The sequence below is a fragment of the Tachysurus fulvidraco genome, chromosome 1 (genome assembly GCF_022655615.1).
Source record: "Tachysurus fulvidraco isolate hzauxx_2018 chromosome 1, HZAU_PFXX_2.0, whole genome shotgun sequence".
In the NCBI taxonomy this organism is placed as follows: domain Eukaryota; kingdom Metazoa; phylum Chordata; class Actinopteri; order Siluriformes; family Bagridae; genus Tachysurus; species Tachysurus fulvidraco.
Window position 1 is genome coordinate 27,647,203 of NC_062518.1, and position 20,557 is coordinate 27,667,759.

Sequence of the window (20,557 nt, forward strand, 5' to 3'; positions counted from 1 at the left end):
GATTTAGTAACACAAAGTCTAGTCATGCAAAAGCATAGATCATAATACAACATCATAAACTTACTCTACTAAAGGTTTAAAAAGAAAAAAAAGTGTTTTTTTTTTTTTTTTACCGATCGATCCGAAATCAATTCTGTTAAACGCGGTTAAAGACGAAACGTCATCCCCGTAAAGAGGACGGCAGCACACTAGTGTGAAAAACTCATCACGGTGTCTACATTTCCTATATCTGACTAGCATTCTCAAACCACATGGGATCAGGGACCCAGGAAGGTGTGTTGTGGGTGTGTGTGATGTCTGTGTTTAGATGTCGATGGTGTGATTTTGTGTGTGATTTTGGTGCGTGGGACATTGTTTATGTACTGCGTTAATGCCAAATTAATGTCTTTTTTTTTTTTTTTCTTGCTATGTTTGACCTTGGTGAAAATGTGTTGGAAGACAGCAGTGCACACTTCCCCGATTGCTTTACCTAATGATGCTAGTTTTTATTTAGCTTGAAATTAGCTTTATTTTAGACGACTAACAGCAGAGGGACGACTCAATGATTTTTGCTTTAGGAAGCAAGATCAGCAGTTTGGCCTAAAATCAGTGTGGCAGCATTAATCTGTCTCAGATACATTCCTACTTATTACTGTTAATAGCAATATTGCAAATTGATTGCCAGACATAAGTATGAGCCATAAAGTAAATACTTGATCTCAATTGATGCAGTATCTAGACCTGCTAGAATTCATTTCCACTGCCTCATTACAGCCACAAAAATAGATTATGTTTACAAAGGATAGGGAAAAGAATTGAAATAACCAGCACAAAGCAATGGATACACACGTGGCTTTGTGACTAAATTTTATATATAATATTTTCAGATATATTTAGTTATCGCCCAGCCAAATAAAAAAAAAAACATTTGACCCCAAAACTGCTGCTGCTCTGCTTTTCTCATTGTGTGTGTTTGTGTGTGTGTGTGTGTGTGTGTGGGTGCAGTGTTATTTCCTTATTCATTCTTTTGATGCGGGTTGTCCTGGAGGATGCGAGTGCTGATGATTGTTTTTTTTTCTCCGGTTTTATCTTGGCCTCACTAATCCGCATGCCCTCTTGCTGGTTCCTATCCTAACAGGGGGTGTCATTTGATCAAGTCAATAATCTGCTGATTGAGCCTGCTCGAATTGAGGAGGAAGAGGTCTGTACCTACTCTCTCCATCCAGCTGTGTCTCTCTTTCTTTTTTCTTTTTCCTTACTCAGTCTCTCTCTCTCCCTCTCTCTCTCACTCACTTCACTCTTCACCTGTGGTTAGGAAGTGGAGAGGAAGAAACAGACCACTGGATAATTGAGGCCAATAGCTAGGGATTTGCTCACAGTCACTCAACACATAAGCCACAAATGTGATGGAACCCTGTAGGAGAGACAGATATTAAGCAGCTGAGATCATGTTAGTGCTAATCAGCATCTTCTGCTTGTCAGTTGTCTATAATCAAAAACAAAATTACTACAGGATCAGCCGAGGTGCTTAAATATGCTTGTTTTAACCAGGGTTCCATTGTACCTGTGGCTTGCTTATTCTCTCCTGTCTGTCTGTCTGTCTGCCTGCCTGCCTGTCTTTCTTTTTTTTATTTTCAGTCTGTCAGACTCTGTGGTCCAGGAGCATGTATCAGAACCTGTTCTCCAAACTCGGACATGTTTACTACATACAGAAAATATCCAGACCTCGTCATGGTCTCCATGGCATCATCTCACTAATGCAATCATTTTTCTCTCCAAATCAGGCTCGGGGTATGCACGGGGTAAAAATAATTCACAATGGATACTCTTGTTAACAAATAAATAAATGACAAAACCATAAAAACAACACAACCAAACAAAAAAAACCTCCTGCTTCTAACCACACTGCAAAAGGTTCTTCACACAAAGTTGTGACAAAAGCAATAAAATAATCTCTGTGGTCTGTAGACTGGAAGAAGCAGAGAGCAAGTACATAGTACATACAAAGAGTGAATTTTGAGGCAGCGAGATTAATCTCCACAAGTCACTAGATTCATACCTATAGTCAGTTTTATCTGTCATTCAGTCTTCGAGCCCTTTAGATGCTTTGTAGTTCCTGTACAAACCAAAACATCTGAGTTTTAAGTTTTATGTCATATAAATTTATTAGCTTCAGAATCATATGCTAGCTAGTGGATTTAAGTTGTTCGATTCAAACAAACCTTGTAATATAGAGCACAAAAAAGGTTGAACATCACTAACATAAGAACTCGGTTGATGGCTACAACACCAGTAACAAGCTACTGTACTTACATTTGTAGACAAAGCTGTCGTAAAGTCCATGCGTTTTTTTTATTTTGTATGCTGAGGCTTCAAAAACACTGATGTGGTTAGGGAACAGGGAAGTGAGCCTCGATGATCCCCGGTGTTTGCGGTGCATTGTGGGAATCTTTTTAGGGGGCCAACTCTCCCGGGCAAGACAGACCTCAAAATGGTCCGCGACTCCCCGCACAGTGCACTGAGCATCTACTGAGCTAGGGAGCTGATTGAGACAGACCCGTACTTTTTACAGCTCTGATTTCCACACAGAACGTCATGAGATGTGTTTGAGTCATGTTTGGGGGGACTCGGTTAGCTCCATGACCAAAGCTTTTCTTCTTCAGTCACCTCCAAAATCTGAATTGTGTTGTAAGGCTTTTCATACATATACAATGTGCACCTTTGCTACTCATGATCAATCAGCTGAATCTGCAGCAAGTCAACTGCAATTAAATTGTAGCATGGTCGAACCATGATCCTAGACATGCAGTGACCATTGGGACGCACTTAAGCATAGTGTCAAGTGGCACAGTAAAACTTAAACGCTTGTGTTTATGTGATGGAAGTACAGCAATGATCGTCACTGAGACACACACTGACTCACACTGATACACCGCTATGGCCACCGCTTAATCATCATCTTCTTCATCATCATTTTTTTTATTTATTTAGTTTTTAAGTCAAGACACCAGCTAATATGCTTTTCCTCCATTGGCTCATACTTCACTTAGATGAATTCACCACGAGTTTATGCTAGCATGGCTGTTTTCTGTGTTATGTCTGCAAAGCCCATAACAACATTTAACTAGCGCTGCAAGCTATAACATCTGTCAGAATACCGTAACAACAAGGCGTAACACTTATAGGCTAATGCTATAGGCCTGACAAATGTACACAATTTCTTAGTTGTAGCCTGTAAACAGTTTCTTCGCAAACCTTTTGCAGCCATAGAGAACTTTAACTAAAACAAATGCTACAGATCCCCTCAGTGTTTTTAATGAAACAATGGGCTTTGTAGCATGTTTTCCTCTGCCCTGAGTTTAATGTTATCTTCATGCTTCAGGGGTTTCCCAGTGCATGCCGATTGGCATCTCTAAATTGTCCTTAGTGTCCGTGTGCGATTGTGATGGGTTTGGAGCCTTGTCTATAGTGATTCCCCATCTTGTGCCCCTGGTCTCCAGACTCAACACAGAGAGTCAACACAGGAAAAGTGGTACAGAAAATGACTGACACTATTTAAATGTTTTATTTTTTTAGGGATTTTATTTCTAAACCCTTACCTATTTCACACTCCTAGCCATCACCGTTAATGCGGTTTAAAATAAATCAACTCAATAAAATAAAAAAAATCAATCCATTCGACCAGTCAAACAGGTTAATAATGTTACTTCCTATAGAAACCAGAATGATATGCAGGTTTACCGTATTTAAACATTTTATAGGCAATGACTCATCTGTGTTGTCAGCAAACAACGAGAGAATGTCGTCAGCATAAATAACTTTTTTTTTTTTTTTAAACCTTACTGGCCCAGAGCATCCTGCTTCACTTCATTTTATTTTTTATTGCTCGCCATTTCATTTCACGCCCTCTGTGTCATTCAAGCGTAGTGTTCCCGGCTATTTCGCATGCCTCGCTTATGTAAAATCGCCAGCATCCATCTTGTTCCTCCGCACATTTACTCGATTATTAACCTTTGTCTTTATCAACTAACCTGTTTGGTGATTTTAAGTGATTTGTTTTCCCACGTATTAATCCACTTAGCATGCGGTTGTTTCTCTATGTGTAAAGTAGTCAGTTATGTAGATGGCGATGTTATTGATTTAGGTAAATGTTTGTCATTCTGTTTTGTCTCATAACAAATGTGGAGTAACAAACGATTTACCCAAAGGTTTTAATTTAATCTAGCTAGTTTCAATAAAAAGTCATTGGCATGTGTCAAGTGAAACAATTGGCTTCTCACATGCAGTTTTCACAAAGGGGCAATTAATTGGATCAATATAGTCCAGTTCCACTCAGTATCCTTTTCCAATGTTCATGGTTTCCTTTCCATATGTGGTCACCAGTTGCAAATTCCATGATCCATGATCTCATACAATGCAAATTATGCCCTTTGGGTTGCTCAGTGTTCTGTTCACTGACCTGCCCCTTCTGTTTTGGCTTAGAGGTCACATAGTTACGAAAGGAAACTGTTCTGAATGTTTGGATTGGATTGTCTGTCACCGTGACTGTACTGTCCGTACCGTCTATCCCCATAGATTACAAAATGTTTAAAAAAACAACAACACTGATTTAAGTAAAGAAGTGGACATGAATTCCAGCAGGGGGTTCCAAACCTCTCCGCAAAGGGCCTGTGTGTGCATGCAGGTTTTCATTCCAATCAAGCGTAAACCTACACTCTATTCCACCTGTTTAATCATTTGAGCTTGGCTTTCAATATATTGTGGTCAAGTTGTCAGAAGGATCGTATTCACAAGTTGTGTGGTCATAAGCCATTTCCACAAAGCAACAATTTCGAGTGGAGAAACTGGATGGTCTTTAAGCTCTGAGCAGCAAGTTATTGACACACAAGAAAATTGCTTACAATGCAAATCGCAGAACCTATACAAAGAAATCTATTTTTTTTGTAGTTAATTAAAAGAAGGTATACCTCCGTCCTGTTATTTCGACTTCCCAACTCGTAAATACAAACTTCTCAGGAGGACTCGAACACACATTTTGACCCAGGTGTGTCATCTGCTTAGGTGTTATGAAAGGCTGCACCCACACCGGCTCTTTCAGGATACAACTGGACACCCTTGCATTAGAAGGGGTAGTTTGTTCAGTGAGAGGTCCCTTCTTTATTGATTTCACCCCATGTTTATGGAGGTATAAAGGAGAAGTTGATGAATGTCTGATCCCTGCACTTTACCCATAGCTGGTCCTGAGCATCCTGAGACAAACTGGTGGATTAGGCATCAGTATAGCTGGGGGGAAAGGATCCACTCCTTACAAGGGAGATGATGAGGTACATTAGTTTATAATTAAATGATTACTTCAATTGTTAGCACGATTTGTATGCTGGATATTGATTCCTAGCATGTTTTCTCTGTAGGGTATATTTATCTCTCGTGTGTCAGAAGACGGTCCAGCTGCACGAGCTGGGGTCAAAGTGGGAGACAAATTATTGGAGGTAGGTTTGTGTTGTCAGTGTTAAACTTTTGTTTATTTTACACAATCCATTTTTGGCGTACCAGATATTGGCAGCCGAGCAAAAGTGTGTCTTTTCTTTCCTGTGCTCTCAGGTAAACAGTGTAGATTTGCAGGGAGCGGAGCACCACACGGCTGTAGAGGCCTTGCGGAGCTCCGGCACGGCAGTGACCATGACTGTGCTGCGTGAGAGGATGGTAGAGCCTGAGAACCCTATCACCACTACACCCCTGAGACCAGAGGATGATTACTTTCCCCGGGAGAGGAGGTCCTTCGGCCTACCGTTCAACCTGGAACCTGGATCCACTGCCCTTAGCACAGGCCCCTGTCAGCGCCTGGCCACATGCTTAGTCCGTAACGACAAGGGCTTAGGCTTCAGCATTGCTGGTGGAAAAGGCTCCACCCCATATCGAACAGGAGACATGGTAAATCAGGAACTCTACACATGTAGTAAACGTTTGCTTGTATCTCCTATCTACATCTGTTTTATGTCCAAAGTATTGATTATTGTAGCATTTTAGGAAAAAAATAAGTTATTAATAGCAGATATAATTTAGGAGGAGGAGATTTTGGTCAGCATCACTAGAGGATTTTTTGTGTGTGTTACTTTTATACTTTTAATTGTATTTGGTATAATAGAAAAAATATAGGTTTAGCAGATGTTCTGACAATATTCACATTCTTTATTTTATTTATTTATTTTTAGTCTTAGAATGTTTAAAAATTCTTTGATGCAAGTCTTCAGTGCTCCAGGTTGTGAGATTCATATTCTAGCTTCATGCCCCCAGATTCACTCAAATACAACTTTTTAAACCAGAAGTGTCCTTTAGTTTAGTCTTTCGGTATCTTGCCAGGGTTCGTTCTACTGAAAGTGAACATTTGTTCATAGTGCTGTTGATAAGAGACCTGTACTAGCACACTTCCTGCTCTGCTGCAACCTTTTTCCAGTTTAGAGCTTTGTGATGCCACCAAGGCAACAGAGATATGAATAGCAAACACTGACATCTGAGCAGGAACTGGTGTTTAAGGCAGGGTGGAGAAAAAGTGTATTTTGGGCTCATCACACAAGACCACATGTGTTGCTGCCCTCTTGCTCACCTTACAGAAATATAGAACAGTAACAGCCGCCTCCTGCACTCAGCTAAACGCTGAGTAAATGTAAGTGTTGCCGCCTTGCCGTGAACGAATCATGTGGCCGTCCTGCTTTTCTTTTTGTTTTGGTAATCAGCTATAGAATATTTAGTGCATGGTAATGGCTACGTTTCATTACGATGTGTGTGTGTACAATGTATGGCGTGGTAGTCAACCTATGCGCCTGACTATGAGCATGTGATGTACAAAATCTCTTAATTGTTTTAATCTCTAACATTTAGAATTTAAACTACCTTACAACTTTTCTTCAGGCTTGTCACATTTTGGGTAATGTGGGAACTCCTGTAAACCTGCACATTCCTGCAGTTATCTAATCAGCCAGTCATGTAGCAGTAGCACAACAAATTGGCAAGCGCTTCAGTTAATGTTCACATCAGACAATCAGACAAAAGGCTGTTGATACCAGAAAGGCTGCTTTGAGAATTTCAGAAACTGTTGGAATTTTCACACACAACAGTCGTTAGAGATTTTTTTTTCCCTATTAATTAAATGTCCAGATTAGGTGAGTCATGGGTTAGAGGAGTGGAATAAGATGAAGTTTAACTTTTATATGCATGCATGCTGGGATGGTTTTCTGCTCAACAAGGCTGCTTATTCGAGTTACTGTACGTTTCCTGGCTAGCTAGATCGGGTCGATTTTAAATTTTCAGCCAAAAGGTATTTTACTGAAAACGGTCATTTGCCATGTCCGCTCATGGTGGCACTAATTCTCCTGTAGCGAGGGATTCGATTTAGGAAACGAAAGCCGAACATGCCAAACACAGATGAAGAGAATGATGCACACAGTGCAAAAAATCGATCTCACCACAAACACTGATATACATTTTGGGCAATGAAATGTTAATAGATACAATGGCAGTATGTTGATAGATAAATGTATGTTTGTCCGCAAAACCTGAAATTATCCGGGTTCACAGTCATGCCAGTGTGGTCCTGTAGTAATACCTGCTGCAGTAATCACTGCTCTTCTTCCTCCGAATTAGGGAATCTTCATCTCTCGCATCGCCGAAGGAGGTGCTGCTCACCGAGACAACATCCTTCACGTAGGAGACAGAGTCATATCTGTGAGTGAAGCTCTCTCTCTCTCTCTCTCTCTCTCTCTCTCTCTCTCTCTCTCTCTCTTTCACTTTCTCTCAGTGATGGCATAAAAATGTCAAGGAAACGGTTTCAGTGTTGCTACTATAAATGAACCATGGGAACGTTTTTATGCGCTCTGCTTAGTAAAGTAATTGAATCTGTTGACTAAAATGATCCTCCTGCATGCTCTCAACCTTCTGCCTCTTTTCTTTATTCTTTTGCTGAAGACGACACACAGTTGTGTTGTAAGTGTTTTAATTATGTGTAATCATGTAACAAAAAAAACCTCCCCCTTCTCCAACAATTCTGCATTTGTTTTAATATAGATGGATTGTTATGTTATAATATAATATAGATGGACAGCTGTTCTTGATCTCTCGTTGGCACTCCTCATCTCTTTTGAGTTCATTCCCTTTTACTGTCCTTGCATGGACACATTAACGCACTTCTTGCTTCCCTGGTGATGGTCACTGTGATGGGGGGGGGGTCCTGTGGGTAAGTGGTGGCCTTGTTACTATAACAGCAGCCAATGGTAAGCGTCGATACTGAATGGTCAGTGCTGGTCTCTGTCACTATTGGGATATTAACCAGTTAATAGTCTAATTCGGGAGTATTTTTGGGCAGTTAGTTTTTGGGCAGTTAGTTTTCTGAGTGTTCTGTTACATTGCCTTTGTCACTTTAAGACCACACTTTTGAAGAGTAATACTCTTGGGTTTAAAATTGGTAAAGGCAAACTGGAGAATTTGACTATATCAACAATTTCATATATGAACTAGCTTGATAAGTTTTAGTCAATACTTGATGTAGTCTAAGGGGGGGATGAATAAGCATACAGTTGCATTTGCGGCTGGGTTTTGAAGTTTGCTGCAGAGGTTATGCTTCCCATCTTGCACGCTGTAGCCCTTTTGGTGGCTGAAAAACTTCTTTGGTTTTCCCTCTTCTCTTTCCTCCCTTAACCAGTCTAACCTGCTCAAACAAGCCCCCTCGGGCCGCATGCATGTTTATTAATTAAGACCAACTCTTTGAATTTGTTTTGTAAATTATAGCCTAAATAAGTTTGTGGTTAATTGAGTGTGCTGTAGTGGTGCTTTTTGATGTTTGGAAGCCCTGTAACACTTGTTCAAACTAACTTCTGCCTGAATCAAAGAAAATGTATGGCTAAATGAATTGTCTAACAGAGAACACATGTACCTGCTAGAGATTATGATATGGTGATGATGCCGAGCTCCTAAGCATGAGCACCTGCCTCAATCCTGTCCAGCACTGCTGGATGTTCAAGACTCCCATTACCTTTCATTCACCTTCTGTGGTGTGTGACTGTTGCTTTAGATCAATGGTGTAGACATGACAGAAGCCAGGCATGACCAAGCAGTAGCGCTGCTTACCGGAACCTCACCCACCATCTCGCTGCTAGTGGAGCGGGAACAAGCGAGCGGCTCTCCGGGCCGAACGCGCTCCCACTCACCTCCTCCTCCGGAGCCCTCAGATTCACCAGATCAAGAAGATGCCGGTGATGACCGCTTGGGGAACCATCTCATGGAGGATGAGTACCCTATAGAGGTGAGAGCCTTCAGAAGTATCCAGAAAGATAATGTACAGGAAGTCTGTGTACCTTGGTGACTGAAAATATCACATCAGAGTTTGTTTATCTGATGTTTATACGTATAGAAAATGGGAACCTGTAGATTTTTTTAAGGTTATTTGACGGTGAGAATTGATGGCTGTTTTTGGGTTATACAATACTGACTAAAGCCACATTGCTCATTACTGCCACCTCTTTTCCTTGGTGCTTAACATAAATGCACCCCAGAGGAAATGGTGCACGGTATGACGCCTGTTTGTGGATTTTTTGTGATAGCGTTTGTCCCTTTTGAAAACTTGGATCTTGAATTAGAGTACAGTGATTTGTTTTTCACAGTTTCATCTACAAGTTTTTAAAAAGGAAAAAAGTCATTTATTTTACATTGAATAGAGAGCAACTTGTTCAGTATGTTAAATGTGGCATAATTTTTTAATATATGTTCCCTGACATTATTTCTTGCCCTCACAGGAAGTGACACTGGTCAAAACGGGTGGTCCTCTGGGTCTGAGCATCGTGGGGGGCAGTGACCATGCCAGCCACCCATTTGGGATCACTGAACCAGGAGTGTTTATTTCAAAGGTAACTTTTCACCAAGCTTTGCCAGCAACTTAATATAAAATCATGTTTGTTTTTTGTGTTTTCTGACTACCTTTTTCGTGTGTGAATAGGTGGTCCCTCGTGGCTTAGCCTGTCAGAGTGGGTTACGTGTTGGTGACCGCATCCTAGAGGTAAACTCCACTGACCTGCGACACGCCACCCACCAGGAGGCTGTCAAAGCCCTTCTCTCAAACAGCAAGGAGATCCGTATGCTAGTTCGCAGAGACCCCTCACCTCCTGGCATGCAGGTAACATTCACACAAACATTTTGCATGCCCTCAGATTCATCGAAGGTGCTCGAAACTGCTCAGTGAGGGAATTAATCCCATGATCTCAATGTGTATAGGACATTGTAATTAACAAGCAGCCTGGGGAGAAGCTTGGCATCAGTATCCGAGGAGGGGCCAGAGGGCATGCAGGCAACCCCTTTGATCCAACAGATGAGGGCATTTTCATCTCGAAGGTAAAAACAGTGTTTAGTTTGTATTGAGAGATTTTTGAGCATATCTCATGCTTATTAGGCTGGAAGGAAGGAATGTAACTATTATCTCTGATGTTTAGGTGAGCTCCAGTGGTGCCGCAGCACGAGATGCTCGCCTGAGGGTGGGTATGAGAATCCTAGAGGTGGGCAATCACAGTCTCCTCGGTATGACTCATACGGAGGCAGTGAGGGTCTTGCGTGCCACGGGAGATACTTTGGTCATGCTGGTGTGTGATGGCTTTGACCCCAGAAACGTTGCCGGCATGGAGGTACATTTTCAGCTGAAATCTGTAAATGCACACACAAGAACGAGACCCAAAACACTCATGGTTGTTTTTTCTCTCTGTTCTTTGCCCAGGCTTCACCAGGTGTCATTGCAAACCCGTTTGCTGCTGGGATTGTTCGAAAGAACAGCATGGAGAGCATCTCGTCGATAGACAGAGATTTGAGCCCTGAAGAGATGGACATCATGCAGAAGGTGAGTTGTTTGTACATCAGTCTGTAGATCATTTCTTAGAGGAAGAAATGGGGGGAAAAAACAAGGAACCATTTTGCCATTTTCTTCCAAAAGGAGGTTGAGATGGTGAGAGAGACGTCTCAGTGGGAGCGGGAGGAGATGGAGAAAGTGGTGAGTGAACACACAAATGCAGGGCTTTCTTAGGTGTGTCATAGAGGACATGAGTTCAGGGCATCAGCAGTAGCTTTTCCAAATTCCCCGATAGATTCCCTTACAACTTGTGCTAATATGTGTGGGTTCTGTCCCTTTTCTTCCTTTCTGTTCCCCTCTTATCCCCACCACTTCCTGAATGGACATGGGTGTCATTCTCACTCACCCTTTTATTCATCCATTTTATTAACATCTCTCCTGCCACATTTTTTCCCATTGTATTATTCATTCGTGCCCGACATCATTTCTTTCCCCATCGTTTGAATGGATGTATACGTGTGTTCACCGGCCATTACTTTTTGGTCTATGACCTCATTTGTGTGACTGGCCACCCCATCCCCTCCTCCTTTACCCCTCCCCTTTTCGCTGAAGGAGCGTATGCGCTTGGAGCGTGAAGCGGCTACTCGTCTGCTGGAGGAGGAGACTGAGGTGAGGCTTTCTGCCCCTGCTGCTTTAGGATAGCCCGGGCCATCTGAGGGCAGCACTTTGCTCTGGAGTTGGATTGCAACCACACATCTGCTTGTTCCTTATGAAACACTGATCATCACAACACCAGTTCTGTCTACTGCTGAAAGAAACAGTATATTGTATATTGTAATGGTTTGTTGTCATGTTTTCTGCAGAGCATGAGCACTGGACCTCTGAAACTGGACTACAAGACACTGGCAGCTCTTCCCACAACCAGCCTCCAGAGGGTCAATCGGGTGAGTCTTGGCCTGTGACCGTTTCTATAAAGGACCATTCCGAACATTGACGTACACCAGTGTGTCAGTGCTAGTCTTTGTAACCAGAGAAACACAGGAACATTTCAACATATTCTAATAAGTCCTTGTGGACATGTTTTTGGAAATAATAAGGAAACAAGCCTAAACTATGTAGGACAAGAAGTATGTATACTTTCTCCTCATGTCCATACGTTAGTGCTATTAAACCAATTCACAACATGCTCCACCCCTTTATTAATGTAGGTACTATACATACATACATACATACATACCTATATAGCTAGAGCTATATATTAGCCAGAATTATACTTTGAATCGGCTATTAATGAATCAGTTAGCAAATTGCCTCTTAGCTAAATGGATGAATTGAATGTCATTTAAATTATATTGTGAACATGGCCATTTTGATCATTTAAACCATTCATTCATTCATTCATTCATTTTCTACCGCTTATCCGAACTTCTCGGGTCACGGGAAGCCTGTGCCTATCTCAGGCGTCATCAGGCATCAAGGCAGGACGGAGGCATACACCCTGGACGGAGTGCCAACCCATTGCAGGGCACACACACTCTCTCTCATTCACTCACACACTCACACACACTATGGACAATTTTCCAGAGATGCCAATCAACCTACCATGCATGTCTTTGGACCGGAGTACCCGGAGGAAACCCCCGAGGCACGGGGAGAACATGTAAACTCCACACACACAAGGCGGAGGCGGGAATCGAACCACCAACCCTGGAGGTGTGAGGCAAACGTGCTGACCACTAAGCCACCAAGCCCCCTTCATTTAAGCCAGAAACTTTAAAATCATGTGTTTTGTTGGTCGCATGTGCACATTTTGGTCATTTTTGTGAAGCACTTTCTTTGCGTTGCTGTTATGCCACCTCTTTTGGGTTTTGTTTACTCTGGAGAACAAACTCTTGACCTCTTGATCTTAATTTGCATCGATGCCAAGTTGAGGAAATGACTAAATACTCATTCAGTCTCCCGTACCTCAAACATTATGGTGTAACTGGTTCCTTATTCCCAGGAGAAAACTGTACAGAGGGATTAGGATGACAGCTGACAAGTGTTCAGAGGTTATTTTAAAAATGATAGTATGTGAGTGGCTGGTTGGATATGCTAGTCACTCTGGGCGGACCCCCGAGGAGGAAGGTTCCCATGATAGAGCTTAATCACGTCTCTAAGAGTTCTTTATCAGCAGACAGACGAAGAGCAAACCAGAAATCTCTCCCTTGTAATTCGCTTAAAAGTGAGTTTCTGTACTATTTCTCTTCAAAGCTTTTGTATTAACTTTTTCTTCATTCTTGTCCTAAATTCTACTTTACTTCTCTGTTTTTTTTTTTTTCTTTCTTTCTTTTTTTTTTGTGATTTTGTTTTAAACAACTGTACTTGTTTTGGATATAAACTCGACATTGCCTGGATGTTGTTTTGCTGTAGCTTAGGTATGTAGTTCTTTTAGATTTATGTTGTATTGATGCTTTAATACCAACTTTGATATGAGTTGCAATATTTTCGTTAATGGTTCCGTACAGTATACTGTTTTTTTTTATGTGCGCCATTCCGCTTACTTATTGCTTGATAAAGAAACGGTTATTCAGTTCTAAATTAATTTAGTGATTTTGCATGATGGCAGTTTAGTGATTTACATGTGTTCCCACTTTGCATATTGAGCGTGTTTGTTTTTTTGAACATTTAGCCTACTTTGGGCATGCAGCTGTTTAGAAAGCCTTTCAAGGAGAGTGATCTAGTGCAAGAAGAAGGAAGGGACAGTTAGCTTGTGTGACTTCACACAGTATCGTCTAGATATATTTTGTCAAGTGTAGAGGTTTGGAATGTTGTCTTTCAGAGTTCAATGATGTTTCTACGTATTCATGTATAGACTACTGGTTGAGCTATGTGCAGTGAGACTAAAACAAGAAATGCTACTTGCATTTTATCTTAATGAGCGTGTTAGCTACTTTCAGTGCTTTCTTTTTAGTGCTTTTTGACTGAGTCATCGCTGTAATGCAACCGTGCAGTGTGACATAGTGTGCAGCTGTCTTTACTGAAAGGTCTTTGGGTTGCATTCCTCTCTACTGACCTTGTTCTATTAGCATTGAGCACCGACCCCCATGCATTACAGCACCACTGTTATCAAGGTGACTATTTTCAGACTAATGGTATTGCCCAGGCTGAATTTAGAAGTCTCAAATTTAGTAGTCATACTGTAGGATTTGCCAAGCCTAATGCTGCTGGACAGATTATGACTAGACTTAATGAATTTTGATCCAAAGATCTCTCAGCAAAGGGTTTTCACACTGAGGCAGATATTGAGCATTAATGAGACATCATGTGGAGAATTTGGCAACTGTAAACGGTGATGTATCTCTCTAAAATAGGATAGCTGTATATAGATCTTAATGTGATCTTGGCTGTTCAGTCTTATGGCATCTGTTTCCTGCCTTCATGATTATTTATTTTTCCTTTTCTTTGCTTTGCTTTTTCCACCCAATTTATTTTCACGCTTTCACCTCTCTTTCATTACTCTCTTACTCTTCAGCTGTCTTCTTCTTTTACTGAATCCTGTCCCATGGAGAGTGCTGTTCAGGCCGGGTCGTCTGGCACTATAGATCCCCTGTGCTTTGAGAAAGCTCACGCAACCCTGTACCATGTAGATGCCCCTGTCCTTCCCTCATCCTCATTGTGCTCAATTACGACCTCCTCGGCACTCAGACAAACCGAAGCTATGCCACAGGACCCCAGTCCATCATCCGCAGTCACAGAGGAAACGCAGGAAGAGGAATGTCTCGTGGACTCTCAGCCAATCTGTTTCAAAGAAAATCCCTTTTTGGTAGCTAACCGTAAGGGTAAGGGCCGCCCCCTCGAGGAACGCATACTTTCAGGGCCGCCCACAGGTTATGGCAGGCAAGGGCACCTTCAGACCTTGTTGTACAATAAGGCAAGCAATTTGACCGGTGTGTTTGTGAATGACTTTTTTTTTTTCTTTCTTTCTTTATTTGGAAGCAGCATGGACTGTCACTTTTTTTAAATGCAAGACTTTATTTGTCCTCTCTCGAATTATAAAATATACCATAAAAAAAAACCACTCGGATGCTCTAAAACTTATTTGAGTTATGCGCATGCTTTGCTTTTTAATTTAATTATTTTGGTAACTAAATAACCAAGTTTTAGGAGTATGTACACTTTTATTTTTTTGTACACCGTTTGATCCTAACATTGGTTGGTGGCATGAGTGATCATGGGTTAGCAATTTATTTAATAAATAAAAAAAAAAAAGGTAATTCCTCATTTTGCTGCAAGGAAAAAACTCTCAAGCCGCTGGCATTTGAAGTTTCGTTTTAGAGCAGAGGTCTCAAATCTTATCCACAAAGGGACGGTGTGACCGGTTTGCAGGTTTTCTTTCCAATCAAGCAGGCACCTCAACTGATTCCACTTGTGTAATTAACTCTGAGCTTCTGCTCAGTCGGAATGATAACCTGCACTCACATCCCCTTGTTTTGCAGGACTGGAAATGCCTGATATGTGAAATCAACAGGTCTTGATGAAAAATGGGCATGAGAAGCCACTCAACCTTTACCATCTAGACTTATAAGCAAAAGTTTACTGAGTACATTACGTTCATATATTCTCAAATTTGAAAAAAATAAAGATCTGCAGCCAAAAAAATACATTTTTAATATCAAAAATAAATATATAAATGTGTTAATCGACTTTACTATAACTTTGATTGGATACTTAATGCCTTAAATTATCGTATGTATGTAATCATGTAATGAAGATGTAATCGAGATGGCAAACCAGTTGTATATTATTACCAAATATAGGTCTGCGTTCTCACATATGACACTATAATGTTGAAGTCTGCATGGCTTTCATGATTATCACCACAGGTGATAAAACACAGTCTCACAGGTTTATTTGCTCACTTAATTTCATATAATCACTTTTCAATATTATTTCCACAGGGTCCATCAGCTGATCCCCCAAGAATTGATAGCCCTGTCCGGGAGCCGCTCTATTCCCCAGGTTCGCAACTGGTGAGTCCAAAAACGCTCAGGAAACTTTTCTCAAAAATCTTTTCTCATCTTATCACTGTTCTAGTTGTTCTCCATTCCAAACAGGATAGATTGAGGTATACGAGTTGTTGAATAGCTTTTGCCACCGCTTTATAACAAATGATAGTGATAAGTCATTCCCTTCCTTTTGTTGCTTATCTCATGCTTTCATTGACACCTCCTTTCCTAGCCATCATTACGCCAGTCCTCATCCTCAGCCCCTGCCACACAAGGCAGGGAAACTCGATTCGTAAGTGAGGCTGATTCATAAGGCTGTCTGAGCACGACCTGATAATTAGCTTCCTCTGCTATTTCTTATCATGGTTAATGAAACTAAATGGCTCGCATATTAGCCTTGGTGGATTGACAAACTGCATTGTTGCTCTGTGTAATCATGCGAGACCTCTTACAGTTGTAACAGGCTTAATCTCCTGTGCTATTTCCTAACATGTGCTGTCAGAAAATCATTGCACTTTTGCTTATGATGAAGGTAGGACTGTATAACAAGACCAGGGTGACTAGATGTATTCAAAGCTCAACTGTGATTTTTGGTACTTTAATTTCTAATGGGCTGTGTTAGCTGTGACTGCTCTTGACATTGTAAATCGCCGGTGCCTGCATAATACTGGTTTGGTGCTTAGGTTTTTTTGGTTTGCTTATCCACACAAAGTAGATCCTGATCAGGAACATGTGTTTCACACAGTGCGTAATTTTGCTTCATTCCAGGCAAGCATTCATGTATCCTCCAATGTGACTGCCAAGGACAGTTCAGCTGTGAGTGTCCAAAGAAGCCAAGACAGATTTAGTTTCATTTTTATGTTAACAGCTAATTTAGTGGTTATAAATCATCTGTATATGGTGTTCTTCATGGTAAGGGGTATCAATGTTTGTGGTGTTGCTTCACTTAGATGTATTTTTCTCTATTTTTCTTCCAGACAAAGCCTGGTGCCATCCAGCCTATCTCACGGGTGCGGCCGCCTGCCTCTCCAGTCAGTCAGGATGGTCACCGTAGTCCCAACCCTTTCCAGCATGGCCCTTCCCCCATCAACTCCCAGACCACTGTAAGATTCCTCACAACTGTGTAGACCACATTCCAGAGACTCCGTAAACTGTTCCTCCACCACCTGTCCTTAAGTATTCAGTCCACTAAAAGTCTCACCTGTCGTCACCTGTCAGTTGACATATCATGTTTCCGTTTTGGAAGCGATATGATGCTATTGGAATCACAGAACATCTCAACATATAATTTCGTTGAGATATTTAAAGGCATCGAAAACACCAGTGAACCAAAGGGAGTCTCCTACATGTGCAAGACTTTATATTCTAAACCATGTACCTTTGATTACACTCAGCAATGAATACGTATCATTTATACAGAATTTCATTCAGGGGCTTAGATTTATTCATAGATTTCTGCAATGCACCATCAATTATGCAGTCAGTTTACTCTCTCTCTTTTTTTTTTTTTTTCTTTATTCGCTTAAGCCACTGCACACACATTCACTGCATGCTTACTAGCCATGCATTATTGCCTCTCTCTTTTTTCTGTCCCATTCTGGTCAGTCTTCTGACCCCTCTGTTCACAACTCCTTGGCCTTTGAACCCTCTGTGCAGCCTCGTGCCCCATCCCCTGATACTTTCAACGAATTTCCCATCAATGTCAAGCAGGCATATAAGGCGTTTGCTGCTGTGCCCCACTCAATGGCTGTGCTGGAGCCTCCACAGGTAGGGTTGAAGCTCCAAGCGGTTCTGAGCATGCCATGGTTGTTCTAACATCCATTATTGATAACAGAGCCTTCCCATCGGAGCCCATTCTTTGAAGGCTTGTCTTCCGTGGTCAGAGTCTTGCATGAGTCATTCACATTCACATTGTGGACCGTATATGGGCTCTTCTGCACAGTCCAAGTGTTCATCTATCCATCAGTGTTGTTTCTGGTTTTGTTGTGGTATTTGACCGTGTGAAGTGTTGTTAGAAAATCCCCCAAGTAAAGCCATGTATATTTTTAATTTGCTAATTTACTTTGTTGTCTGATAACTGTTCTTATTTTGGTTTGTTGCTATTTATTCTCCTTACCATTCTCCCTATTTAAAAAATTTTTTCAGGATCTCTATGGTCAGAGGAACAACTTTCACCCAAAGCAAACATTTCCAGAGGTATGTCTCGGTCTCCTTTTGTTTTTTAATACTGTTCAGTGTCTTATCCTGTGCTTTTGAACCAGATATTATAGTAAAGAAATGTTGACTGTTTTGCTGAGTGTTATTACCCTCACTGTATGGTGCTCTGCATTGAACTGTTAAGCAGAGAGGGCTTGTCCAAATGTGGTACTGATGGTGTGCCTTTAATGGCTCTTTCAGCCAGAGGAGTGTAATGAAGTGTTTATAGGTGAGGGTGAAGGAGGGGGCCTCAGCCCTCGCCCATCCCTCTTATCTGACCGTCGTGAGTACAGGAATCTGGCAGCTGTGCCACGCCTGTCTCGCCCCTCCCTGGAGTCTAAGTCTAAGGTATATGGCTTGACAAAGGTCATCACTCCGCCTGGACCCTCTTGCGTCCAGCTGTACTGAATAACATGCTCTTTTATCTACATTGGTGGTGGGGCAAAAGTTTGTATCGCCTCAAACACATGACCAAGGACTGAGACCTTTCCTAATTGGGGACTCCTGATTAATCATTCTGCAGGTTAATTTAGTTTGGTGGCAGGCATGAATTGTTGCTATAGGTTCTGGGTGGAAACCACATCAAGACCTAAGCATGTTTCACTTTTGCATGACAATTATATTCAGTATAATTTAGTTATCTTGGTACTTGCCAGTTAAAAAGCCTTGAAGATATAATCTCATCCTGCTGCACCTTTGTACCTATGCTTTCATTGTTTTCTCTGCTGAGGTGCAAATCCTGCGTTGTAGAACGAAACCTGCGATGGTTCTCAAGCTTAACATCATCTTACAAAGATCAACACGGTGTATTTTTTTTCTGTGTGGATTATAATCTAAGATGCTCACTTTCTTTTTTTTTTTCTCTACAGCCCCACACAACCTGTGGGAGAGGGAGCCCAGAGCAACGGTCTTTCAGAGACAGACAGAAGTACTTTGAGATTGATGTGAAGCAGCAGACACCAGACAGCAAACCCAAACCTCGGGTTTCACTTGTAGGAGAGGATGACCTGAAAAAAATGAAAGAGGAGGAAGGTTAGTGTTCATCTCAGTTTCTTCTTCTCACTTCTCTTACAGTACATCACAGGTTCGTGTGAGTATTGAGAGGCCGATAAGACAGACTGAATTGACATGGGTGGTGTGACACATACAAGTATTGTGTACGACAGGACGGAACAATGCACAACTTTTGTTACCATGATTATATGCAACTGTCTGTATCACCAATTGGATTATTTGAAACAGGTGCTACTACAAATCGATTGCTGTCGTGGCCCCGATTATAAAAGACTCATCCATGTCTCTAAGCCAGCTGAGATAATGTCATCACATTAGCTCATGCACTATAAATAAAACCTGATTCCAAATAAGATACACTATGACTAAAATTAACAATAATCAAATAACAAAAATTTAGCATTAATCATAGGTATCAAAACACTGTTTGCTCACGGCTTGTTAAAAGTCTCGCTGATACATAAAAGGGGTCCGAGTTCAGTTCTACAGAAAGAGCTAAAGAGCCAAGTACATGAATTAACAGCATTTATTGACCGTCTTATTCGTGAAGGTGATTTATAGTGTGGCATCAATTCTAATTAGCAAAGAGATTCGAGAGTGCACGGGAGTATATGATGGATGAGGAGGAGGACGACGAAGAGGAAGATCTGGCAAAGCAAGTGGCACAAATGAAGGCCCACGGCAAGGTTATTCTGGATGGGGTCGAGTACAAGGTTGAGCCTGTCAGCGGGCATGCTTCTACTCCTCCCAGGCAATGTGCCACACCCACAAACCACAGTGCCACGCCTCCCAGCTCAGGGTAGGCCACCCCTTTCACTGCCTTTTTATAGCTTACTTAATATAGCATTATTTTGTGACTGAGATTGTTGTATATAGGTAGAGGTTTAACATATGTATATAAGGTTCCTATTACTATTGCGTTACTGTCAGAAAGACTCAGGAACATCACATTTATATTGTATTTTTCCTTCCCTGATGTTATGGTGGACTTTTATTTATAACAAGAATATCTTTTAAAAAAAATAGCATTGCAGCCACCATCATTTTCTTGTGATGTCATGTTTTTTAGGCCTTCCTCTGTAGATGGCAGAGCTGATTCCCAGCGCAACTCTATGGAGGATAGCTTTAGACTGGAGCACAGACCCAACTCCATGACTGGGTAACTAATGGAACGTTGCATTTTTATCATTCTGTGGTCTTGCACGTTCTTTTCCTTTGACATATTCACTACTATGTGTGTTCAGTCTGATCCCTGTGTATCCCGGCGAGTCTGCAGCTCCCGTCCGCACTGCCAAGGCTGAGCGCAGGCACCAGGAGAGGCTGCGTGTGCAGAGCCCAGAGCTCAGTCTGGTTACAGACAAGGATCTTTCTCCCGCAGAAAAACGAGCCCTGGAGGCAGAAAAAAGAGCAATGTGGAGGGCAGCCAGGTACAGCATCAAGCAACATACTACCGAAAAAGCCCGGTAATGAGGAATGTGTGTGTGTGTAGCTCCGAAATCATGAACCAGAGATCTGTTTGGGTTTTAATGTTCTTAAATGTTGCCGATCCCTGTGTTAT

The 20,557-nt window shown here is 41.6% G+C and overlaps 1 protein-coding gene across 28 annotated transcripts in view; it reads left to right on the forward strand.

Moving 5' to 3' along the window:
- The window catches only part of scrib (scribble planar cell polarity protein), a 72,949-nt gene that overhangs the window by 45,800 nt on the left and 6,592 nt on the right, over window positions 1-20,557 (forward strand). For 8 of the 28 annotated variants that reach the window (XM_047822701.1, XM_047822750.1, XM_047822699.1 and 5 more), the window contains exons 16-40: window positions 1,118-1,180; window positions 5,214-5,303; window positions 5,391-5,468; window positions 5,581-5,910; window positions 7,621-7,701; window positions 9,044-9,274; window positions 9,765-9,875; window positions 9,965-10,141; window positions 10,240-10,356; window positions 10,455-10,643; window positions 10,733-10,852; window positions 10,946-11,002; window positions 11,414-11,470; window positions 11,665-11,745; window positions 15,742-15,813; window positions 16,022-16,081; window positions 16,558-16,605; window positions 16,767-16,892; window positions 17,395-17,556; window positions 17,935-17,985; window positions 18,187-18,333; window positions 18,855-19,017; window positions 19,582-19,798; window positions 20,069-20,158; window positions 20,244-20,426. In XM_047822701.1, coding sequence (XP_047678657.1) covers window positions 1,118-1,180; window positions 5,214-5,303; window positions 5,391-5,468; window positions 5,581-5,910; window positions 7,621-7,701; window positions 9,044-9,274; window positions 9,765-9,875; window positions 9,965-10,141; window positions 10,240-10,356; window positions 10,455-10,643; window positions 10,733-10,852; window positions 10,946-11,002; window positions 11,414-11,470; window positions 11,665-11,745; window positions 15,742-15,813; window positions 16,022-16,081; window positions 16,558-16,605; window positions 16,767-16,892; window positions 17,395-17,556; window positions 17,935-17,985; window positions 18,187-18,333; window positions 18,855-19,017; window positions 19,582-19,798; window positions 20,069-20,158; window positions 20,244-20,426 — 3,101 coding nt within the window. Of the gene's footprint in view, window positions 1-1,117; window positions 1,181-5,213; window positions 5,304-5,390; window positions 5,469-5,580; window positions 5,911-7,620; window positions 7,702-9,043; window positions 9,275-9,764; window positions 9,876-9,964; window positions 10,142-10,239; window positions 10,357-10,454; window positions 10,644-10,732; window positions 10,853-10,945; window positions 11,003-11,413; window positions 11,471-11,664; window positions 11,746-14,315; window positions 14,715-15,741; window positions 15,814-16,021; window positions 16,082-16,557; window positions 16,606-16,766; window positions 16,893-17,394; window positions 17,557-17,934; window positions 17,986-18,186; window positions 18,334-18,854; window positions 19,018-19,581; window positions 19,799-20,068; window positions 20,159-20,243; window positions 20,427-20,557 lie in introns of all 28 variants that reach the window. The other 20 variants (XM_047822718.1, XM_047822724.1, XM_047822746.1 and 17 more) reach the window with 17 other exon arrangements.